This window comes from Macaca mulatta, chromosome 10 (assembly GCF_049350105.2).
Source record: "Macaca mulatta isolate MMU2019108-1 chromosome 10, T2T-MMU8v2.0, whole genome shotgun sequence".
NCBI lineage: Eukaryota > Metazoa > Chordata > Mammalia > Primates > Cercopithecidae > Macaca > Macaca mulatta.
Genome location: NC_133415.1, coordinates 28962256 through 28985971, shown reverse-complemented (window position 1 = coordinate 28985971; position 23716 = coordinate 28962256). Strand labels below are relative to the sequence as shown.

Below are 23716 nucleotides of genomic sequence, written 5' to 3'. Positions count from 1 at the left end.
AGATCTCTGGGCTGTGTTTTGTTACCCTGAGGGAGCTGAGACTCTAGAAGATGAGGCTCAGCAACTCTTTGGAGCCCTTGGGAGGAACTTGCTGTTTTCACGCAGCCATTTTTTTTTTTTTTTTTTTTTTTAGTTGGAGTATCACTCTGACTCCCAGGCTGGAGTGCAGTGGTGCAATCTCGGCTCACTGCAACCTCTGCCTCCCGGGTTCAAGCGATTCTCCCACCTCAGCCTCCCAAGTAGCTGGGATTACAGGCGCACACCACCATGCCCAGATAATTTTTATATTTTTAGTAGAGACAGGGTTTCACTATGTTGGCCCACTGGTGATCTGCCCACCTCAGTCTCCCGAAGTGATGGAATTATAGATGCAAGCTACCGCACCTGGCCTTCCATGTAGCTTTTTATGGCAGAGCTGGCACCAGAACCCAAGTATCCCACCTTACAAGGTTGAGGCTCCTTCTCTTATCCCGCACTGCCTCTTCATGTGCGATACTGAAGTGCATTGGAAAGATGAACTGCAGCATTGGGGTGTGGTGCTGGGAAAAGCAGTGCTTCATTTGGGGTGGGTGTGGGAATGTTCCCAAGTGTCCCCTCAGGGCCTGAGGGCTCCTCTTCGCTGATGCAGGCCAGTTACTTCCATGCGTCAGGAATTCTTGGTTGTGCAAGTTAGGCTCTGTATGTTAGACTAGAAGGTTTCAACAGGTTTTGGGTCAGAAGTAAGCAGACTTGTGAAAAGTATTCAATTAGAGAACCCAAAGGACTGGCTCCATGGGCTTCATGTCGTACCAGTGCCTGAAGAGTTCAATTTGGTTGTGGAACTGGCCCTACACCTGTCATCTTCAGTGTTCTGATAAGCTGGTTGTGTACACATTTAGGGGCAATGGAGCACAAGATGCTACCTTCCTGGCACGAAGACTTGCCTTCTGCCCTGCTTCTTGGCTCTGGTTCATTTGTCAGTCATGAACTAAGCTCTTTTCTCCCGTCAGAAGATTTTGCTAAGGGAACAAATAGTGAAAGGTTTAAAGTTTTCTTAACCCAAATACTCTGCATCTCTCCTTCCTCTCTTTACATCCCACCTCCCAGTTGAACCCACAAAGGATTTTCATGTGTGCATTGCAGAGATCTTGGCCTCACCATGGCCTGGTTGTTAACCTCAACCTTTTTGGTGCTGTCTCCTCACCTGTAAATTGATAGTGAATACCTAGCTCATTAAGTTCCTGGGCTCTTAACACCCGCAGCTGCTGAGATTGTCAAGGACTGCTGTGTCCCCAACCCAGCCAGCTTAGTCGTAATCTGATATGACCTGTCAGTGGCATTTGGCACTGCTGAGCACTCTGTCTTCTAGGACATTCTTTTTGGTTTCCCTAATACCACACTCCTGTGCCTTCTCTCTGTCAGGCTACTGCTTCTCCCTCTCCTGTGTGGCTTTTCTCCTTTTTTTTTTTCTTTGTTTCTTTTTTTTGTTTTTTTGAGACAGTCTCACTCTGTCACTCAGGCTGTAGTGTAGTGCAGTGGCACAATATCAGCTTACTGCAACCTCCACCTCCTGGGTTTAAGTGATTCTCCTGCCTCAGCCTCCCGAATAGCTGGGATTATAGGCGCAGAGCACCCCACCCAGCTAATTTTTGTATTTTTAGTAGAGACAGGGTTTTGCCATGTTGGCCAGGCTGGTCTCGAACTCCTTACCTCAGGGTGATCTGCCAGCCTCAGCCTCCCAAAGTGTTGGGATTACAGGCGTGAGCCACCGCACCCAGCCTGGCTTTTCTGTTCTTCCTGACCCGTACATGGAGGTGTGGCCCAGAGCTCAGTACAGGGCCTCTGTTCTTTGTCCTCACTTTCTTTGTTATTGTATCCTGTCTCATGACTTTAAATACTATTTTTGTGCTGAGGACTTGTCAGATTTGCATCTCTCGCCTGTTCTCTGGACTCTAGATTCATGTATCCAGTTGCCTACTTGACATCTCCCATTTTGATATTGAATATTCTCAGTGTCTCCAGGACAAGATTTCCCCCATTTTCCAAACTTGTTCTACATGTAATCTGCCTTCCCCGTCTCCGTTCATGGCAGTTTCATCCTCAGAAACCTTGGAGTCATCCTTAACTTCCTTCTTCATCTTAGACTTGTTCAGTTGTTTAGGAAATCCCACTGGCTCTACTTTCAAAATATGTCCAGAATAAGAGCATTGCTCTTTTCTCTACTGTCACCTCCCTGGTATAAGCTACCATCATCTCTCACCTGGGTCCTGGCAAAAGATTGCTAATCACGCTCACTGTCTGTTCTTGACACTGTAGCTTGAAAAACAGGAATCAAAACCTACTACGCTAGTCAAACTCTCTACCGCTCCCCATTTCTTTTAGAGGAGGAGCCAGAGTTCTCTCAGGGGCCTCCAGACCCTCACAGCCTGGCCTCAGTGTCCTCTGTAGCCTCTTCACTTTCTTGCTCACTCTACCTCACCACATGGGCTTCCCTACTGTCCCTGAGCAGTTGGGCATACTCCTGACTTGGACACCTTGTACTGGCACTTCCTCTACTGGAACCTTCTGCTGGATCGAACCTCCTCAGCAAGGCCCTAAGTACCTTATTTAAAGATAGAAACCACTCATTCTCCCACACACCCCTTTCTCTGCTTGCTCTCCTTATCACTGGCCCCCTTCTAACATCCCATATGATTTGTCTATAATTTTTATTTCTTTCTCTCATTTCCCTAAATTGTAAGGCCCATAAGGCAAGATTGGTGTCTGTTGTGTTCACTGAGGCATCCTCAGCACCTGTAGAAGTACTGGACTCTTGATAAAAAATTGTGAGATGAGTGAAAGAAAGAAGAGTTAAAGTTTGTAAAGTGCTTAGCAAAAATTCTTTCCCATGGTAAATCTTTGCTGTTTGTTTTTATTACTATATGTGTGAACTTTTTCTGAGTAGCTCAAGTGGCTGAGAATGATAGCTCTCACTGGCCCACAGTCAAATATTTTAGACGCCTGAGTTGCCTGCAGGATTTTGCTTAGCTGCCAGCAAATAACTAAAGCACCTATACAAGTTGAGTCCTTGGCATCTTTAAAAAGCTCTATGTGTTGAAGGCAGAGATGAAAACCAGGAATTCAGGAACATTTTCACTCTGCTGCTTGGTAGGTATGCCCTAGTTCTGTCAATAGTCAGCCTTTTGACTTTCTTCAGTCTGCGTTAAGTGTGGTCAGAGCCAGTGCAAGCATGCAGCAGCCTCTGAGAGTAAGTGTAACCCTGTGCCAGTGCCCTAAAGCTGTGAGTCCAGCCTGGGCACAGTGGTGTGGCTGCAAGCCTGAGAAAGCCCAGGAGGAGAGACCCCTATCTGAGGGCACTGAGGTGATCCTGGGGCATCAGAGCACACTGATGCTCCATGTTCCAGGTGGCCTCTGAGGAGAGTGGAGTGTTGCACTGGGAAATGACTCAGGGTCTTCCCATATCTCCTGAGCTCAGCTGAAGCCAACCCTCAAGGCCTTCTCCACTTTCCACTGCTGCTTTCCAGGCTTATCCTGATGGGGTCAGAGCAGGGCGAGATTTACCAGGGGAAACCAGCACCAGTTGTGTGTCTCAAGCTTACCTGAGTCACTGGTTAAAATATAGGAATCTTGGGCCTCCCCTCAGATCTAGTAATGTAGACTCAGTAGCTTGGATATGCCATTTTCACAAGCACCCCAAGTGACTCAGGTATAAGTGACTTTGGAATATTATTGGGCAAAGATGGCGGTTTAATTATTTCTGTTACCTTGGCTTTTGTGGGTGGAGAATGGGTGTGGAAGGTCAATAACCTTAACCTGTAGGCCAAGGTTATTGAAGACACAGATTAAATGCGTTAAGATTCTATTCCTGGCTCTCATTTTGTCATCTGGTGATGCATCAAACGGTAGTGCCAGCGGCATGGGGTACATGCCGTCAGTGTACGTAAAAGCTGGTCTCATTCTCCACTTCAGTCTGTTGTCATGCCTTAGTGGAGCCTGGTTGAGACATTGCAAATACAGGAGAAAGGAAACACACTTAGGTGAATCTATATCACAGTAGTTGATACTGTGATCTTTTATCATAAATAGTCATTCAAGAAAGGAACCACTCAGAAAACTAAGAACAACCAAGTGATTCGTGGTTTTCCAAATTGTGATGAGAGTAGGATTTCTGAGCTCTGTCTTGAACTGCTTTTCTTCCTTGGTTGTCTTATTTACTTTGGGATGAATTTAAAAATACAGTATGTAGTTTTCATTTTAAAAATTTCGGTGTCCTCATTACTGAAGTTTAAAAACATGCTGCCTCTTGGAAAATGGCGTGAACCTGGGAGGCAGAGCTTGCAGTGAGCCGAGATTGCGCCACTGCACTCCAGCCAGGGGAGCAGAGCGAGACTGTCTCAAAAAAAAAAGATGCTGCCTCTTGCTCTACAATAGTTTTTTAATCTATTATCCTTTAGCATCATGCACTTGCAGGAAAATGTTTCATACCAGAGAAATCTTACTATAAATGCACTTAATCAAATGCTCTTTTGTTGGTGTTACCAGCAGTTGAATTAAATGGCTAGGGTCATGACTGGTGCCACCTTAGTGAATCTTTGTAGATAGTATATGAATATTAGCATTTGTGCCCTAAGCTGAAAAGCACAGATTCTGCTACCTGCTACATGGATACAGGTAGTTAAAAAGTGCACAGTGACCAGATGAGCTCCAGAATGTTAAGCATAAACCTCAGCTGGCTGGTGTAAATGGTTGAGAAGCCTGGGATTGCCCAGTGTCAGTGTGACACTATCACTGTGTCTCTCAGCTCAGGCATATAGATATCTTAAGAAGTTGGTTAGTCCAAGTGTAGTTGTGTTCTTTAAGGAAATTCATACCATTATTACCTGTCTAAATTGTGTTACTTGAGGTTAAAGATTTTTGTAAACTGAGTATTTTGAAAAAAAAAAATGATTTATGTTAAGGATACATGCCATAAATTTATATAAAATTAGGAGGTTTTACTGGAAAGCCAAACCTTCTGCTCAAAAAGTTTCACAGAATTGTCTTTTTTTACTCTAAATCAGATTTTGCCTCAGCTTTAGATCTAGCCTTAGGCCATGAAAGTCCCAGGATAAAATGAGATAGAAATCCTACCCCGCTGCACTTTACAGTCTAATTGCATATTTAGTTTTCTCCTTCTTCTTCCTCTTCCCTGTGGTTCTTGGTAAAAATCAGAATATCTCAGCTCCTGTTTTCTCCCCAACATATTATGATGAAAATTTTCAAACATAAAGAAATGTTGCAAAAAGTTGTGCTGTGAATTATCCACATACAGCCTAGATTCTGTGACATTCTTTTATATTTGCTTTATCACAAAGTAAGTTATAATCACTACCCTTCAGCATGTATATCAGTATTTAAGGTGTTCTGTCTCTCTGTATGTTTAAATTCTTCCTTTTGAAATAAGTTTAGACTTAACAAAAATATTAGAGTTCTTCTAGCTTCCCTTATAGGAACATCCTACATAACTGTAGAACAATTATCAAAAGTAAGAAATTAATATCAGTAAAATATTATTAACTAACCTACAGAATTTATTTGGATTTTACCAGTTTTTCCACTAATGTCCTTTTTTAATTCTTGGATCAAATTGAGGCTCCTACTTTCCATTTAGTTGTCTTATCTCATTAGTCCCCACCAGTCTGCAACTGCTTCTCACTCTTTCCCTGTCTCGCATGACCTCAATACTTTTGAAGAATACTTGTCAGTTATTTTGCAGAATGTCTTTCAGTACGGGCTTGTCTGATATTGTCTTCTGATTTAAGTTGCGTTTATGGGTTTTGTTTTGTTTTGTTTTGTTTCGTTTTTTTGTTTGTTTTGTTTTTTGAGTTTTTTGAGATAAGGCCTCACTCTGCAACCTCTGCCTCCCGGGTTCAATTCTCTTGCTTTAGCCTCCCGAGTAGCTGGGATTACAGGAGCATACCACCACACCCAGCTAATTTTTTTGTCTTTTTTGGTAGAGATGGAGTTTCACCATGTTGTCCAGGCTGGCCTTGAACTCCTGACCTCAAGTGATCCGCCCACCTTGGCCTCCTACAGTGTTAGTATTACAGTTGTGAGCCACCATGCCCAGCCTGAGTTTATGTTTTAATGGAAGGGATACTGCGGAGGTGATGTGTCCTCTTCAAGTTGTTTTATCAGGAGTACATGAGATTGACGTGTCCTGTTACTTCTGATGTTAAATTAACCTTGTTCACTTGGTTTGGTGATTGTCTGCTAGGAATTAGTAAATATCTTTGTGTTAGTCCATTCTTGGATTGCTGTAAAGAAATACATTAGGCTGGGTAACTTATAAAGAAAAGAGGTTTAATTGGCTCACAGTTATGTAGGCTCTATAGGCGGCATGGTGCCAGCATCCGCTCAGCTTCTGGTGAGGCCTCAGGAAGTTTACAGTCATGGTGGAAGACAAATCAATAGCAGGCATGTCACATGGAGAAAGGGGGAGCATGAGAGAGAGGAGAGAGGTGCCACACACTTTTAAATAACCAGATCTCACAAGGACAGCACCAAGCCATTCATGAGGGATCTGCTCCTATGACCCGTAGCTCCCACCAGGCCCACCTCCAACACTGGGGATTACATTTGAGCATGAGATTTGGAGGGGACAGACACCTAGACTGTATCAGTTTTGTTCCTTCTTAAGCTTTCTCTCACTGATTTCAGCACTTATTTATGCATTTTGCCCACAACAGTTATTACTGTGGTGTTTCAGTGGTGGCTTTCTATTTCTTCATTCCATCTGTAAGGAATTATTTATATGTATTCTATTGACATCACTCATTTATATTGGCATAGACTCATGGATATTTATTCTTTGGATTATAATCTACTACCATTTTTATTTGTTTTGTTGTCAGATTATTCCATCAGTGGCTGTTGAGAGATTTTTCACATTGATTCCTTGTTCTTTCAATGCACCTTCCCTCTACCCCTGAAGTACTTTCTGGCACCACAAGATGCTCCAGCCCCATCTTGTTTTGTTTTTTTTCCTGCACTAGCCCTGGAGTCAACCATTTCTCTAAGGAGTTCTGGTTACTTTTTTTCTTTTCTTTTTTTTTTTTTTTTTTTTTTTTTTTTTTGAGACAGAGTCTCACCCTGTCACTGGAGTGCAATGGCGTGATCTCGGCTCACTGCAACCTCCAACCCCTGGGTTCAAGTGATTCTCCTGTCTCAGCCTCTCAAGTACCTGGGATTATAGGTGTGCTCCACCATGCCCAGCTAATTTTTTTGTATCTTTAGTAGAGACGGGTTTCACCATGTTGGCCAGGCTGGTCTCGAACTCCTGACCTCATGATTCACCCACCTCGGCCTCCCATAGTGCTGGGATTACAGGCGTGAGCCACCGCGCCTGGCCAAGTTCTGGTTACTTTTGTTAGAGAATAGTATTTAGAAACCAAGATCCAGGCCAGTTGCAGTGGCTCATGCCTGTAATCACAGCACTTTGGGAGGCTGAGGTGGACAGATCACGAGGTCAAGAGATCCAGACCATCCTGGCTAACATGGTGAAACCCCGTCTCTACTAAAAATACAAAAATTAGCTGGGCGTGGTGGTATGCACCTGTAGTCCTAGCTACTCCAGAGGCTGAGGCAGGAGAATTGCTTGAACCTGGGAGGCAGAGGTTGCAGTGAGCCAAGATCGTGTCACTGCACTCCAGCTTGGCAACAGAGTGAGACTCCATCTCAAAAAAAAAGAAAAAAAAGAAACCAAGATTCAGGTGCTAGATGTGCTCATTGCTACTGGGGTTTCACAGCCTTTAGTCCCTCTCTGGATAGAACTAGGGAAATTGTATGTATATGTACCAACCCATGTATATACACTATCTATCCTATCTGTCTGTCTGTCTGTCTACTTACCTACCTACCTATCTTGTCTATCTACCTATCCACCTGCCCACCCACCTACCTACTTGTCTACCTATCTTATTTATCTCTCTGTCTGTCTGCCTATCTATCAAGAACTGTAAGTTTGTACTGATACCTGACTCCAAGCCATCACCAATGGGTTCATTCCAGAATTTTCCCTTTCCTTACTTATAACTTCTTTCTTTTGGGGTTGAGAAACCTGGCTCTCATTATCTGCAGTATATGTATTTATTTGTTCAACCTTAATATACATATACAAAGTTACTTAAGCCAGTTCCTTTTTCCGTACTCCCTTCAGTTGGTCTGTCATGGTTTTGTAATGTAGTTAGATTAATTTGTCATAGTCCGCATTCTGTTCTCCTCCCCTCCTCCCCCTCCCTCCCCACTGTTCTGTTTTTTGTTTTTTTTTTAAATTTATATACAGTAAAATTTACACTCTATGGTATACAGTTTTGTGGGTTTTGACAAACGCATAGCCATTTGTCTATCATCATAGTTACACAGTTCTGTACACAAGAGTTCCATCACCCCCAAAATTCCCTCATGCTACCCCTTTGTAGTCAACCCCTACCATACACCCCATTCCCTAGCAACCACTGATATGTTTTTCATCCCTATAGTAGTGCCTTTTCTAGACTATCATATAAATCAAATCATACAGCATACAGCTTTTTTTTTTAAGTCTGGCTTCTCTCACTTGGCAGCATGTTTTTATTTTGCTGTTTTTGGGCAGAGTGTTTTATAAATATCAGATCTAGTTGGTTGTATTGTTCAAGTGTAGGTCTTCTATATTTACTCATTTCTGTCTGCTTGTTTCTAGGAATTACTGAGAGAATAGTCTTGAACTCTGAAAGTCTGGTTGTGGATTTCTATTTCTCCTTTTAGTTCTTTCAGTTTTTGCCTCATGTATCTTAAAGCTCTGTTGGTAGATGCATACCCATTTGGGAATGTGTTATGTCTTCTTAGAGATCTAGCCCCTTTATTTTTATGGTTTTTTTTTTTTTTTAAATCTCTGATAATATCCCTTGTTCTGAAGTCTTTCTTTTCTGATATTGATATAGCTACTCCAACCTTCTGTTAGTGCTTGCATGATACATCTTTTTCTATCCTTTTAATTTAATTTAAATATATGTCTTTATATTTAAAGTAAGTTTCTTGTAGACAGTATATAGTTTAGTCTTTCTTTTTTATTCATTCTGACATTTTGTCTTTTAATTGGTGGATTTAGACTATTCTCAGTTAATATGATTATTGTTATGGTGAGATTAAAATCTACCACCTTGTCGTGTTTTGTATTTGACCCATCTGTTCTGTTTCTTTTTCCTGTTTCCGCCTTCTCTTGGGTCCATTGACCATTTGTTATTACTTTGTTTTATCTCTCCTATTGAGTTATTATTTGTATCCATTAAATTCTTTCAGTGGTTGCCTTAGGTTAAGATTTGTCAACCTTGCCCTTATTGGCATCCACATAACTGTCTGTTGTGGAGGATTGTTTTGTGCATTACAGGAAGTTTAGCAGTATCCCTGCTCTCTACCCACCAGAGTGCCAGTGTCACCCCCATCTCCCCAGTTATGACAACCAAAAATGCCTCTAATTTTTTATTGTCACAACTGGGGAAATGGGGGTGATACTCTAATAATCCCCTGGGGGGGCAAATTTGCCCACAGTTGAAAACCAGAGATACGGTTTTCACAGTTTTATTTGTCTAATTTTAGCAGAGAGATGGAAACTATAAGAGAAAATCAAGTAGGAAATCCTAGCCGATCTTGCATATTATCTGCCTTTTCCCTTAGAGACTTTGTTTCACTTAATATCATGTTTTCAAGGTTCATCCATTTTGTGGCATGAAACAGTTTCCTTTCTTTTTAAGGCTGAGGCTGGAAACTGACTCACACCTGTAATCCCAGCACTCAGGGAGGCCAAGGCAAGAAGATTGCTTGAGCCAAGAAGTTAAGACTAGCCTGAGCAACATAGTGAGACTTCATCTCTATAAAAATAAATAAATAAAATGATATATTAATCATAGTTATTTTAAATGCCCTATAGATCCAACATCTGTGCCATTTGGTTTTATTGATTACTTTGTGTCCTGGTGTAGTGAGCTGGGATGTGGGCTTTTTCTTGGCTTTTTGTATATTTTACAATTCTTTATTGAAAGCTAGACATCTTACATGGATAGTAGATTGATTTTATGCCTTGAAATGGACACCTCTTTTCTTCTACTTAGATCTTTAAATGTGGGAGTTTGAGTTAATCTGCTCAGGAGCTGGGCTGGGTTTGAGGTTTGTTGTTGCTGTGATTACCCTCAGTGCAGAACAGGCTTCCAGTTTCTCCAGTAATACTTTGTGTTTAGAGTGGGGAATAGTTTTCCAGAGGGCTTTTATTTTTTTTATTTTTATTTTTTTTTGAGACGGAGTCTCGCTCTGTCGCCCAGGTGGAGTGCAGTGGCCGGATCTCAGCTCACTGCAAGCTCCGCCTCCCAGGTTTACGCCATTCTCCTGCCTCAGCCTCCCGAGTAGCCAGGACTACAGGCGGCCGCCACCTCGCCCGGCTAGTTTTTTGTATTTTTTTTAGTAGAGACAGGGTTTCACTGGGTTAGCCAGGATGGTCTCGATCTCCTGACCTCGTGATCCGCCCGTCTCGGCCTCCCAAAGTGCTGGGATTACAGGCTTGAGCCACCGCGCCCGGCCCAGAGGGCTTTTCTTAATGCCTATTCCAATTTCAGTTTTAGGCTGTCCTTTGCATTTCATCTCAGAACTCTCTTACAATGCTTTCCGCTGAGTTTTCCTATTTATTCGTTCACTGAGGGTGTATTTTCCTTTATAATATTGGTCATATTTGTAATAGCTGCTTTTAAGTTCTTTTCTGCTATTTCTAGGACATAGGCCATCTTCAGGTAGGTTTCCATTTCTTTTGAGTATGGCTCATTTTCTTTTTTCTTTGTATGTCTAGTAATTTTGAGTTGTGTCTTGGGTGTAAGGATCACATATTGTAGAGTTTTTTTTGTTTGTTTTTTGTTTTTTTTTGAGGCAGGGTCTCACTCTGTCACCCAGGTTGGAGTACAGTGGTGTGATCCTCACTCACTGCAGTGTCGACTTCCTGGACTCAAACCGTCCTCCCACGTCAGTTCCCCAAGTAGCTAGGGCTACAGATGTGCACCACCATGTCCGGCTAATGTTTTTGTAGAGATGGGGTCTTGCTCTGTTGCCCAGGCTGGTCTCAAACTCCTGGGCTCATACTCCTCCTGCCTCAGCTTCCCAGAGTATTGGAATTACAGGTGAGAACCACTGCACCTGGCTGAGAGACTTGATTCTACTATATTTCTCTGCAGAATATTGGTTTTTGTTTTAGCAAGCAGTTAACTTGGCTCACCTCAGACTCCAAACTCCCTGCAACTGAAATACCTGTTCGATTATTTTGTGCGTAATTCAGCTCTTTGGAGCATGAGTACTTGTGGACTTCACAAGTCAGTGAAGGATTTGAACAGAGTTTATATACAAACTGTTGGCTCTGTTTTCGTGGCTCTCCCTTTCTGGTATTTTCCCCACACCCTCACTTTCCATCTGCTGTGGTTGTCCCAGGATATGTTGTCTAGTTCTTCAAGACAGTAAGACTGGGTTTTTTACCAAATTTTAGCTGGCCCACTTGGCTTCAATCAGCAAAAGCTACTATTTTAAAATCTGTTTGCCTATAAAGTTGATTTGGGAAACAATAAAGGGAAAACTACCTGTAACTATTTCTGCAATTAGAATTAACTAGCAGACCTAGTATGCTCATGTTACGTATTTGTCTGAAGTAATCAGAATGTATCTCTGTTTACGTTTATCCCTTTATCTGAGCCCTGGATCTGCTCCTCTTGGACTTTCTCAGATGCTGTTAACCTTATGCTCTTGATGGATTATTTCCTTCTCCTGTATCTTCAACTTTACCCTCTTTACCGGCTAGCTCCTTTCTGTCATTTAAAAATACATCTTTCCTTTGTTAAGAAAAAAAAATCCTCCCTCTCTTGCCCACCAGCTGCTATACTTTCTTCCTTACTCTTGCTCAATTTATCTCCACATCTTCCCTGTCTCCCACTCCCTCCTCAGCACATTCTCATCTTATTTTTGTCCCCACCAGTGTATTGAATTAATTGCTGTGACCAAGATTACCAGTAACCTCCATGTCACCAAGTGCACTCCCACGCCATCACCTGTGTGCTTACAGTTTCCAAACAATATATTCACATCAGACTTTTCTTTTGCACTCTCTCTTACTGCCTGGTCCACATTTTTCCCTGGGTATCTCAAAGGGTTCTCAAATTAAGTGTATTCACGTCTCTTCCTTCCATAATCCTCCTCACCTGTCTTACCTCTATATGTGGTACCTCCTTCCTTTTTACCTTCATATCCATCTGTCGGCAAGTCTGTTGATTCCACTGCATCAAAGAGCCCTTGAATCTGTGTACGTCACATACTCACTGGTACCACCCAAGTCCAAGTCACCATCATCTCTTACTTGTACACTCTAACTCATTGTCCTGTATAAACTGTTACCCCTCTCCAATCTGCTGCAGCCAGAAAAATGCTAACGTGGTAAAACCTCCATTGGCTCCACTTTGCCAACTAGATAAAGTTCAAACACCTTACCCTGGAGTTTGCCTATGTGACTCACGCTTGCCTGAGCTGGCCCTCTGGCCTACCTTTGAAGGCTTACCTCACTCTGCTCTTCCCCTCCCTCTGAACATCACCACAGTGTCCTAGATTTCTTTGGGGGTATGCTAAGCACTCAGTTGGGAATACTCTTTTTCTTCTAAGCTCTCCTTTGCCTGCATAAAAACTATTAATTATCCTTCTAATCTCAACTTTGCTGTCATTTCCTGAGGAGACCTTTCCTGTTCTCCCCTTAAGACCAGGTCACGGTGCCCGCTATGTTCCCAGAACCCCTGGTACTTGTTTTTTTCTTAGCATCCCTCACTCGTAATGACTTTTTGAATGTTTGCTTCTACTCTAGACTCCAAGTTCCATGAAATCAAGTTTGCTGTCTCCTTTCTTTTTTTCTCTGACCTTTGCACCAAGGCAAGTGCCTGGCAAGTAGTGGACACCCAAATGATTTTTGTTTAATGAATGAATGAAGACAAGAATAGCTCCACATGGCAGTAGAATAGAATCTGTTACTGTAAATATAATATCTCCTGCCTGCTACACTCAATTGTAATACACTAATCTTATTTCCTGAAGAGAGATAAACCGACAGTTTGACATGAACATGGAAGCCAGCCTACTTAGTAGAGTAGTAAATGAACCTGTGTTTTTACTGTGACAAATGCCTCTGGGTAGATTTGATTCTCACAGTGGAAATACTTCATGAAATGGCAGCAGTCTGGGTTGTGGCTGTTAAAATTTAACACAAATAATTTTTAAAAGAATAACCTGTTTGGGTTCTCAGTGCGTTTTTGTGTATTTTCAAAAAGTAAGTGCAGGGCTGTGACCGAGACAGTCTGTCAAATTGAGGCAGACTTGGATCCTTAACCATGCAGTAAGAAACAGACTCAGCCAGCATTGGGCACATGTATCAGCAATACATTTCATGAACTTTTTTTTTGCAATTGTGCCTATAGTGTGCATTGTAAAAACTTAGACACGTTTTCATGTAGAGAATGACCAAGGCTTATGCCTGTGTCTGTAACAAGCACCTTGTTTTGATTTATTTGTCTTTTCAACCTTCATTTTCACTTTCTTAACTTGCTCTGTTTTTCTTTGGGAGACTAAAATTTTTAGGGAAATAACCACCATTTCAAAATTGTAGAATGGAAAATTTGATTAAATGTAAATTGATTTTTGTTTTCTACTATTTCCATGTTCTTTTGACTTTGTTTTGTCTGTCAGATTTTGTGCATAATATACTCTTCCTGTATGGATAAATGCCAACTGCCAACAGAGTTCAGAATTCTGATTGATGCTTGCTTATGGGCTCTTTGCACAGAGATGATGTTTGTTCAAGATAAGAACACTGTAGGGACTCTTAAGCTATATACATCCCATCTTTGTTAAGCTCATCCTTCCACTCCCCTAGGCCTCCAAAGTAGTAAATAATTATAACCAAATGTTCCTCATACCCTTAGAAAATAAATTTTAGCTGGGCTTGGTGGCTCATGCCTATAATCCCAGCACTTTGGGAGGCCAAGATTGGAGGATTGCTTTAGCTCAGTAGTTCAAGATTAGCCTGGGCAAGATAGTGAGACCTCATCTCTGCAAAAAATTAGCCAATGGTGCATACCTATAGTCCCAGCCCCTCAAGAGGCTGAGGTGGGAGGATCACTTGAGCCTGAGAAGTCAAGGTGGCAGTAGCCAGGATCATGCCACTGCACTCTAGCGTGGGCAACAGAGCATGGTCCTGTCTTAAAAAAAGAAAGAAAAAAAAAAATGAGGCTGGGTGCAGTGACTCACTCCTATAATCCCAGCACTTTGGCCAACATGGCAAAACCCTGTCTCTACTGAAAATACAAAAATAACCCTGGTGTGGTGGCAGGCGCCTGTAATCCCTGCTACTCAGGAGGCTGAGGTGGGAAAATCACTTGAATGCAGGATGCTCAAGAGTTTGAGACCAGCCTGGGCAACATGGTGAAACCTCGTCTCTACAAAAAGTACAAAAATCAGTCAGGTGTGGTGACTCACACCTGTAGTCCCAGCCAGTTGGGAGGCTGAGGCAGGAGGATCACTTGAGCCTGGGAGGCAGAGGTTGCAGCGAACCAAGATTGCGCCACTGCACTTCAGCCTGGACAATAGAGGGAAACCCTGTTCCCCCCCCCACCAGCCCCCCCAAAAAACAAAAAACAAAAAATGAGAGAGCGAGAAGAAGAGGAAGGAGGAGGAGAAGGAGGAAGAAAAAGAAGAGAAAAGAAATTTTGGAGTGAAGAATATGTGTTATCCTTAAGAGATAGCATGATATACCATTACCTTTGACATCATTATATTTTTAGGAGGGATCATGTTTAAATTGTCAGTTCTTAAAAGGGATTGGTGGACATTCTTGGCTGAGAGTCTTCATTACATACAAGGTTTGGTGTTTTCTCTTAGCCCAGTCACACACCAGACCCTAACCAGAAAGAACAATTCTGATTGTCCTTGTGACTGCCTCCCTGTGTCCTGGTCTGAAGAGTCTTGTCAGGTTGTAGCCCTAGGTAAGAAGTGTGCAGGAAGAGAGTCAGCAGGGCAACTCCGGTCTGTGTTTGGCGGATGCTGGCAGGGAAGCAGGTCCCAGGGAGGTGATGTTCAACTGAGACCTGAAGGGTGATCAGGTTAGCCAGGATTAGGAGGGAACAGAGGAGGAGGCGAGGGGACAGCTGGTGCCAATGCTCAAGGTACTAAAGGAACTCCCAAGACAGCTTGTATTTAGAGAACAAGGGAGAAGTAGAACAAGGTGAAGCTGCAAATGGAGATGGTCGAAGCAATATCTGATTGTTGCCCTCAGACTAAAGTCCACATGTCAGGTAATGAAGGTTTTCCTTAATCAGCCTCATCCTCCTTTAAAGCCCCTTTCCGTGCTGTCCTATTTATTTTCCACATACCCCATGTTTTAGCCATACTTGCCTTTATTCTCTAACTTGAATGTCTTTGTACCTTTCTCTGACTGTTGTCGGCTAAAATATAGTTCCCCACCTCTTTTCAGTAAGGCCCAGCTTAATGTCATTGGTTTTTTTGAAGCGCCTTCCCTGCTGCCTGAAATCAAAGAGAATGTCTTCTCCTCTGTGGTTTGATAATACTTTTGTCATTTCTGTTACTCTGATTATCCCATCCTGACTTGTCTGTGGTTGTATATATTAATATGTATAGCTTCCACACTAACTGTAGGCACGTGAAGGCAAAGCTTTTATTTAGTTTGTAGCTTAGACCTAGTTGCAGTAGAGGATCTTTGAATTTTGGTGGAATTGCATCAAACAGGTAAGTGGCAGCCCGGAATTTAGAAGTATTCATCTGTGTGGGGCGTCTCATTCCTAGAGATAAAACATTGAATGGGATGTTCTACTGTGTTCTGTGTATACACGAGTTGTTTTGGATAAACAGACTATGGGAAATTGTTGAAGTTCCCTGGATTGAGAAGAAGGATGAGCTTCAAGGTTGAAAGAAGTGAAACTCACCTTCTTTGTACCTTTATTACTTTAAAAGTTCAGCATCAGATGTCTTTATTGGGATCCTTTCTACTTTGTACAGAGCATCTGTTAAGAACATCTTCAACCAGCCGGCCTGCTTCCCTCCCAAGAGTGCCTGCGATGGAAAGTGCCAAGACCCTCTCAGGTGATGACTTTGATCTGTATTTTTTATTTTTATTTTTTGTTTTTTAGAGACAGGATCTCAGTATGTTGCCCAGGCTGGTCTCAAACTCCTGGCCACAAGCTATCCTCTCACCTTGGCCTCCCAAGGTGCTAGGATTACAGTTGTGAGCCACTGTGCCCAGCCTAGCTAGGCTTTAAATCAGTGGGAGGTCCTGTGCTCAGCTAAAATTACCGTCCAAAGGCATTTTTCTGTGTGTGTGTTCTTCAGATTCTTTCTCAGTCTGTTTCCTCTATTTGTATAAAGTTATGAGAGGTTTTCTCATCCAGTTTCCTAGCACACCACTTAAAAGAAACTACTGATTTAAGGACTATAAAGAACGGATTGAACGAAAAAGAAAACATAATTATAAAATTATGCCAGAAATATATAAGCATGTCATTTGAAGATCATATAATAGGAGAAAATATTTGTGCCCTTTGGATCTTTAAGGGCATTGCTTTACTAATGCAGAGTTACATTCTGCTTGTGGTTATCCTAAAATCATTGAGAAAATTTTAGCCAATAAAGCGGGGGTTGGGGGTGGGGGCAGCAGTTCTCAGTAATCAGGAAAAAACAATTACTGACAGGTAACATTGATTGCATTAAATCTGCCCAGGAATGATAGAGTCAATGGCTCCTGCAGATCTACCTTCTTCTGAGGTGAGAAAGAATCTGAGGTCAGGAACTTTGTCAACTATTAACTTGTCACTGTGCTCAGCCCTGCGTTCTGAGCACCTGGCAATACTCAATGCTGCCTTTAGAAAGCTGCTGTTGTGGATCTGATACCAATGGCTGAAGTGCCTGCTCCCACTCAACGGTTCTCAGAACATTTTGTAATTCTAATAAGGTAGTACAATGTCTTACTATGCCAGACTTCAGTATAGGACTTTTCCAAAAGATTGTTGCTATTTCCCAACAGTTGACTTGATACATTTTGGTTTTCTGTCTTATTGATTTAGTTTTTTAAAATGTGCCCTGAGGCCAGTTATGGTGGCTCATGCCTGTAATCCCAGCACTTTGGGAGGCCTAGGTGGGCGGATCACCTGAGGTCAGGAGTTCGAGACCAGCCTGGCCAACATGGCAAAAACCTGTCTCTACTGAAAATACAAAAATAAGCCTGGCGTGGTGGCAGGCGCCTGTAATTCCAGCTACTCAGGAGGCTGAGGCAGGAGAATCGCTTGAACCCAGGAGGCAGAAGTTGCAGTAAGCCGAGATGCGCCACTGCACTCCAGCCTAAGTAACAGAGTGAGACTCCCTCTCAAAAAAAAAAAAAAAAAAGTACCCTGAACTAGCATTACATGTAGCCCTATAATAAAGCATGCGTTTCCTTTCTGTCCCTTTAACAGTGTTTTTGGCTGAATTTAGAAGGTTTGTGTTGTGTGTGTTGGGCAGGGCTGAGTAGTTACAAGTCTGGTTATAATTCACCTTTGGTTTTTAGTTGTATTTGTAATTAAATAGCTGTTTATGTAGTACTCACTATGTACTTGGTAGGTACTGTGAGGGGTATAGAGATGGAAAAGGCACACTCCTTGTCTATAAGGAATATGGAGTTCAGTGCATATTTCAACTATGCCTTTTCACAGTTGTTTTTTGTTTGTTTTTTGTTTTTGAGACGGAGTCTCTCTCCTTCTCCCAGGCTGGAGTGCAGAGTGGCGCAGTCTTGGCTTACTGCAACCTCCACCACCCCGGTTTAAGCAATTCTCCTGCCCCATCCTCCCATGTAGCTGGGATTACAGGCATGCGCCACCATGCCTGGCTGTTTTTTGTATTTTTAGTAGAGACAGGGTTTCACCATGTTAACAGGCCAGGCTGGTCTGGAACTCCTGACCTCAAGTGATCTGCCTACCTCGACCTCCCAAAGCTCTGGGATTATAGGCGTGAGCCACTGCGGCTGGCCTCACAGATTTTTTAATGGAAAAATAAGAAATACTTTCCCGTTATCAGTATTAGTTTTTCCTCCCGTATGGTAATATCTGTTGTTTTTGGAATCTTCAGAAAAAAAAAAAATCTCAAGAACTCAGTCTAAAATGGTTTTGCTATAAAGTACATTATGACTGTTTCTCACAGTGTCCCGACGAAGTAGTGAAGAAATGAAACGGGACATTTCTGCACAGGAGGGAGCATCGCCAGCCTCTCTGATGGCTATGGGAACCACGTCTCCACAGCTTTCCTTATCCTCTTCTCCAACGGCATCTGTAACTCCCACCACCCGAAGCCGAATAAGGTAGAGAACAGTAAATATTCATGCATTTCATGTGTACCTCTCCTGGCCTTTTGACAGTAAATGATCAAGTTGTAAAATGATGGCATTTGAGCACTGTGATTTTTCTTTTTCTGTGTGTTGTTTGCTAATCTTTCTTCTGTCCAGAATTGGGTAAATGGAATAGAAGACACTGACAAAGTAAAAGTGATAGCTGTATCTTTTTTTTTTTTTTTTTTAATTAGAGAATGGTTGCTTGCAAAAGGAAGTATTATGAAATTTAAATACTGAGGAATGGGTGGAGTGTTAGGGAAGGCATCCCAGAAGGTTAGAATTTGAGTGGGGCCTTGAAGGTTGTAGACAGGGAGGGTGGGGGGCATTGTTGGCAAAGTACAGTAACTTGAGGGAATGTACGAAAGGGATGAATAAGTGAGGAGTATGGAGGGGGATGCTGTAGGTAGGTGGTTCTATAAATTCAGTAGAGTGATACAGAAGGCCAGAGGAAGGTATACCTACCATATCAGGGAACAGTAGAAGAAGATTGACTAGGCAGGGGATGGCAAAGTGATGGAACTTTTTTAAAGTCAAATTGAGTCACTTTGACGTAATAGAAGCTGTAAAGTGATGTAAATAAATTATCATGTCTGGATCAGTGTGATAACAGTGGAAAAGAAGTGAAGAGAGGTTGGACCCGGGAGATTTCTCAGAAAGAAAAATGATTTCAGCAACAGATCTTTATAAAAGGAATGCAAGAATGGATGATATCAAAGATGGCTGTGTTTGTTTACACTGGGAGTCTGGGAACGTGGTGCTACATTAATAATTGATAAAAAGTACCTGAAAATCTAAGTATATTTTATTCATAGTTCTCTTAGGACTAAGAGGTATTAAGAACTTAGGGGGAAATACAGATGTCAGAAATTTAGCACACATTGTTTATGGGGATGAAGAAAACTGTTGACAAACATTAAGAAGAATGAAAGGAAGCGGCCGGGTGTGGTGGCCCATGCCTGTAATCCCAGCACTCTGGGAGGCCCAGGTGAGCAGATCACTTGAGGTCAGCAGTTCAAGACCAGCCTGACCAACATGGTGAAAGCTCATCTGTACTAAAAATACAAAAATTAGCCTGATCTGGTTTTGTGTACCTGTAGTCCCAGCTATTTGGGAGGCTGAGGCACTAGAATTGCTTGAACCTGGGAGCCAGAGGTTGTAGTGAGCGAGATCGCGCCACTGCACTCCAGCCTGAGCTTCAGAGTGAGACTCTGTCTTAAAAAAAGAGTCTTGGCCAGGCCAGGCTCATGCCTGTAATCCCAGCACAGGCAGGGTGAGGCGGGCGGATCACAAGGTCAAGAGATTGAGACCATCCTAGCCAATATGGTGAAACCCCGTCTCTACTAAAAATACAAAAAAATATTAGCCGGGCGCGGTGGCGGGCGTCTGTAGTCCCAGCTATTCGGGAGGCTGAGGCACGAGAATGACATGAAACCAGGAGGCAGAGCTTGCAGTGAGCCGAGGTTGCATCACTGCACTCCAGCCTGGGTGACAGAGTAAGACTCCGTCTCAAAAAAAAAATTTTTTAAGAGTCTTAAAAAAAGTGAGTTTTATGTAGAGCCATGACAAGTTTTTGTTTTTTGTTTTTGATGTCCCTTTTTTGCATCCATTCACATAACTGTGTCATTCTCTTTCCCTGTGTTTAGTGATAGTATAACAAACCTCTTGGAATCCTTTAAAGCAGGCTTCTCCAACCCGCAGCCCAGGACAGCTTTGAATGTGACCCAACACAAATTTGTAAACTTTCTGAAAATATTATGAGATTTTTTCTTTTTTGCATTTTTTTTTTTTTTTAGCTTATCAGCTATTGTTCGTGTCACTGTGCGTAGCCCAAGACAATTCTTCTACTTCCATTGTGGCCCAGGGAAGCCAAAAGATTGGACGTCCCTGCTTTATTTAAAGCAAAGCAGGAATGTTACAGGTTGGCACACAAAAATGTGTATTTCCTTCAAGGAGGCAGTCTGACTGCACGTAGAAAAGTAGCATTTTTCCTTTTGGTTCTTAGATAAATAAAAATTGTTACTATTTCAAGGCTCCTCTCAATTAGAAAAGCTTCTGTTGTAAGTGTGTCCTCTTTGATTTCCTAGCATACTTTGGAGGGTGAATGCTAACAGAATAAATATACTGAGGAATACTAAGCTGCTTATAACATATGAACCTTTAGGATATTTATTGGGCTGCTAAGTTCACAGAACATGGGACTAGAGTCTCCACTTTGCTATAATCACTGAAAAATAGGCCAATGTTTTAAGCACAGGCTGCTAGTCAAGCTGAGGTTATATTACGCAGCACTCTCTTTCTCTGGGTATTCCTTGGTGTTCTGTTCCACTTCCAAACTGTGACCAAAAGGGAAGATACGATGCAGAATGAGTAGAATTGTAAGTCTCCCCTGCCCCTTCACCAGGGGTGATTGCAAAACCTTTTTTGATTAAAGGTCTGGCCTAAGGCAGGATATTTATTTTGACTACAAGGCAGTTGACAATGCCGTAAAGTACCCTACATAGATTTTTTTTTTTTAATGAATCATATGTATAGCCACAGAATTTTAACCCCCCAAACTTCTACAGTGTTTTTACTTACTATCATGTAGTAAACTCTGAAGTTCCTTGAGGGGATAGGGGCCCTGTGTTGTTCACCTTCAATTGCCTACTGCTTGCACATTGCCTGGCACAATGGTGCTCCATAAGGAGATGTTGAATAAGTGAGTTTACAGAGAAATTCCATTTTTGAGCAAGGCAAAATTTTAACTGCCTAAAATCAAAAAACAGTGTACAACATAGCACTAAATACATCTGAGACATTTCATGGAAGTTATAAATATTGTCCATGTTTATTGCCATTTTTTGTCTGTTTGCTTCACCCATTGTAGACCCCTTGAAGGCAAGAACTGTTATGCCTTAGAATCCTGCACGTTGCATAACCTTACCCTGTATATTTTACAATAAGTAATTTTTAAAATGATGAGATGATAAAGGACATAAATGGTTATTTTATTATTTTTTGAGACAGTGTCACTCTTGTTGCCCAGGCTGGAGTGCAATGGCATAATCTCAGCTCACTGCAACCTACATCTCAAGGTTTCAAGTGATTCTCCTGCCTCACCCTCCCAAGTAGCTGGGATTGCAGACACCCGCCACCATGCCCAGCCAATTTTTATATTTTTATTAGAGATGGGGTTTCACGGCCGGGAGCGGTGGCTCACGCCTGTAATCCCAGCACTTTGGGAGGCCGAGGCGGGCGGATCACAAGGTCAGGAGATCGAGACCACGGTGAAACCCCGTCTCTACTAAAAATACAAAAAATTAGCCGGGCACGGTGGCGGGCGCCTGTAGTCCCAGCTACTCAGGAGGCTGAGGCAGGAGAATGGCGTAAACCCAGGAGGCGGAGCTTGCAGTGAACCGAGATCGCGCCACTGCACTCCAGCCTGGGCAACAGAGCGAGACTCCGTCTCAAAAAAAAAAAAAACAAAACAAAAAAAAGAGATGGGGTTTCACCATGTTGGCTAGGCTGATCTCGAACTCCTGACCTCAGGTGATCTCTCTGCCTCAGGCTCCCAAAGTGCTGGGATTATAGGCGTGAGCCACAGTGCCCGGCGCATTTTATTAATTTTAAATGCACTTTGTACTGTCTTTGCCACTTTCTATGTGGGTGATGATTATAGAGTCCCTTTCTTCAGTTAGCAGAGAATTCTGACAATAGTGCATCTATGGGGCCATAAACTAAAAATCAAATGTATGAAAAAACATATCTTGCCTTTGTATTGCCTTACCATGTACATTTCTCCTGTTTAAAAATGCAAACTAAGACTTTCTCTTATTGTGGTGCCCAAACAAAAAATATTTCAACTTTGGGTTACTTGTTTTCAGAGAAGAAAGGAAAGACCCTCTCTCAGCATTGGCCAGAGAATATGGAGGATCAAAGAGGAACGCCTTGCTGAAGTGGTGTCAGAAGAAAACAGAAGGCTATCAGGTAATCATATGATTCTTTTGTCCCATGTGAGAGTAATTGCCAAATCAACTGCTGGAGTGTCGTAGCTTACTACCTGTCACACATTAGAAATGGTAAGTCCTGACCAGGCATGGTGGATCACACCTATAATCCTAACACATTAGGAGGCTGAGGCGGCTGGATCCGTTGTGCCCAGGGGTTCAAGCCTGGGCAACATGGCATAACGCTGTCTCTACAAAAATAAAAATAATAATTAGCTGGCATGGTGGTGTATGCCTGGAGTCCCAGCTACTTGAGAGGCTGAGGTGGGAGGATCACTTGAGCCTGGGAGGCAGAGGCTGCTGTGAGCCGATCAAGAAGAAATGATGAGTCCTATACAAAATGTTAGGAACACATTCTCAAAGTCCAGCCGTAACTTGACTATCACTTGGATGAAGTAAGTTTGTTACCTTTCCACAGCACCCAGTACTTCCAGTATTACGCATCTGTTGTAGCACTTTCTTATTTAAGTCTAGGTTAAATACTTTTTTTAAGTTACATTAAATATAACTTTGGAGAGTGAACTCTAATTCTCCATACAAAGGAGAAACCTGTAGAATTCATCCATTCTGCTAAAAAATACAATTTTGATTTCTAGTGTCCTCACATACAATATTAGTTACAGAGATTCTCCCCAGCTTGCAGCTGATGCTCTTGATTGCATTTCATACTTTGGCACAAATGCACAGAAGTACAACACAAAAAGGGAATGGAGTTCTGTGTTCCTGATCTCTTCACATCAGACCTCATCTCACCAAAATGGCATAAACGGTGTAGCTACAACATTTGTATACAAATTTCATGCAAAAGAGGTAATAACATAGTAGAGGAACAGATTAATTAAGAAGATCTGCCATTAACAGGTCCCTTTTGGGTGAATTTGTACATTACTTTAAGTGATGATCCTCAACTCATTTAAGATTAAAGAGCCAAGCATATTGTGTACGTACAGAAAAGTCATGATAATCATTGAGGATTTACTAAGACTCTCCATGTCTCAGCTTCAAGCCAGTGGCAAGTAAAAAAGAGAAGAGAAAATAATTTTTAAAAAAAGAATCTCCATGCCAGTTTCCGCTGGCTAACAAAGGAGATAAGTGGTGTTGGCAAAGATGCGGAGAAATGGGTAGGCTTATGCCTTGTTGGAGGGGACCTATAAAATGTTGTAACTGCTGTGGAAAATAGTATGGCAATTCCTCAAAAAAGTAAACAATTACCCTATGATCTGGCAATTCCACTTCTGGGTGTACACCCAAAAGAATTGAAAGCAGAGATTTGGAGAAATATTTTAGGCACACCCATTTTTGT

At 42.2% G+C, this 23716-nt stretch overlaps 1 protein-coding gene and 1 long non-coding RNA gene across 36 annotated transcripts in view; one reads left to right on the top strand and one right to left on the bottom strand.

The window, feature by feature from the left end:
- Positions 1 to 23716, top strand: part of SPECC1L (sperm antigen with calponin homology and coiled-coil domains 1 like) — a 147910-nt gene that overhangs the window by 79181 nt on the left and 45013 nt on the right. For 33 of the 35 annotated variants that reach the window (XM_077948530.1, XM_077948519.1, XM_077948526.1 and 30 more), the window contains 3 exon segments: positions 16072 to 16155; positions 18241 to 18397; positions 22291 to 22393. In XM_077948530.1, coding sequence (XP_077804656.1) covers positions 16072 to 16155; positions 18241 to 18397; positions 22291 to 22393 — 344 coding nt within the window. 35 annotated transcript variants of the gene reach the window in all.
- Positions 1 to 23716, bottom strand: part of LOC107000610 (uncharacterized) — a 62497-nt gene that overhangs the window by 8585 nt on the left and 30196 nt on the right. The gene's annotated exons all lie outside the window — the stretch shown is intronic.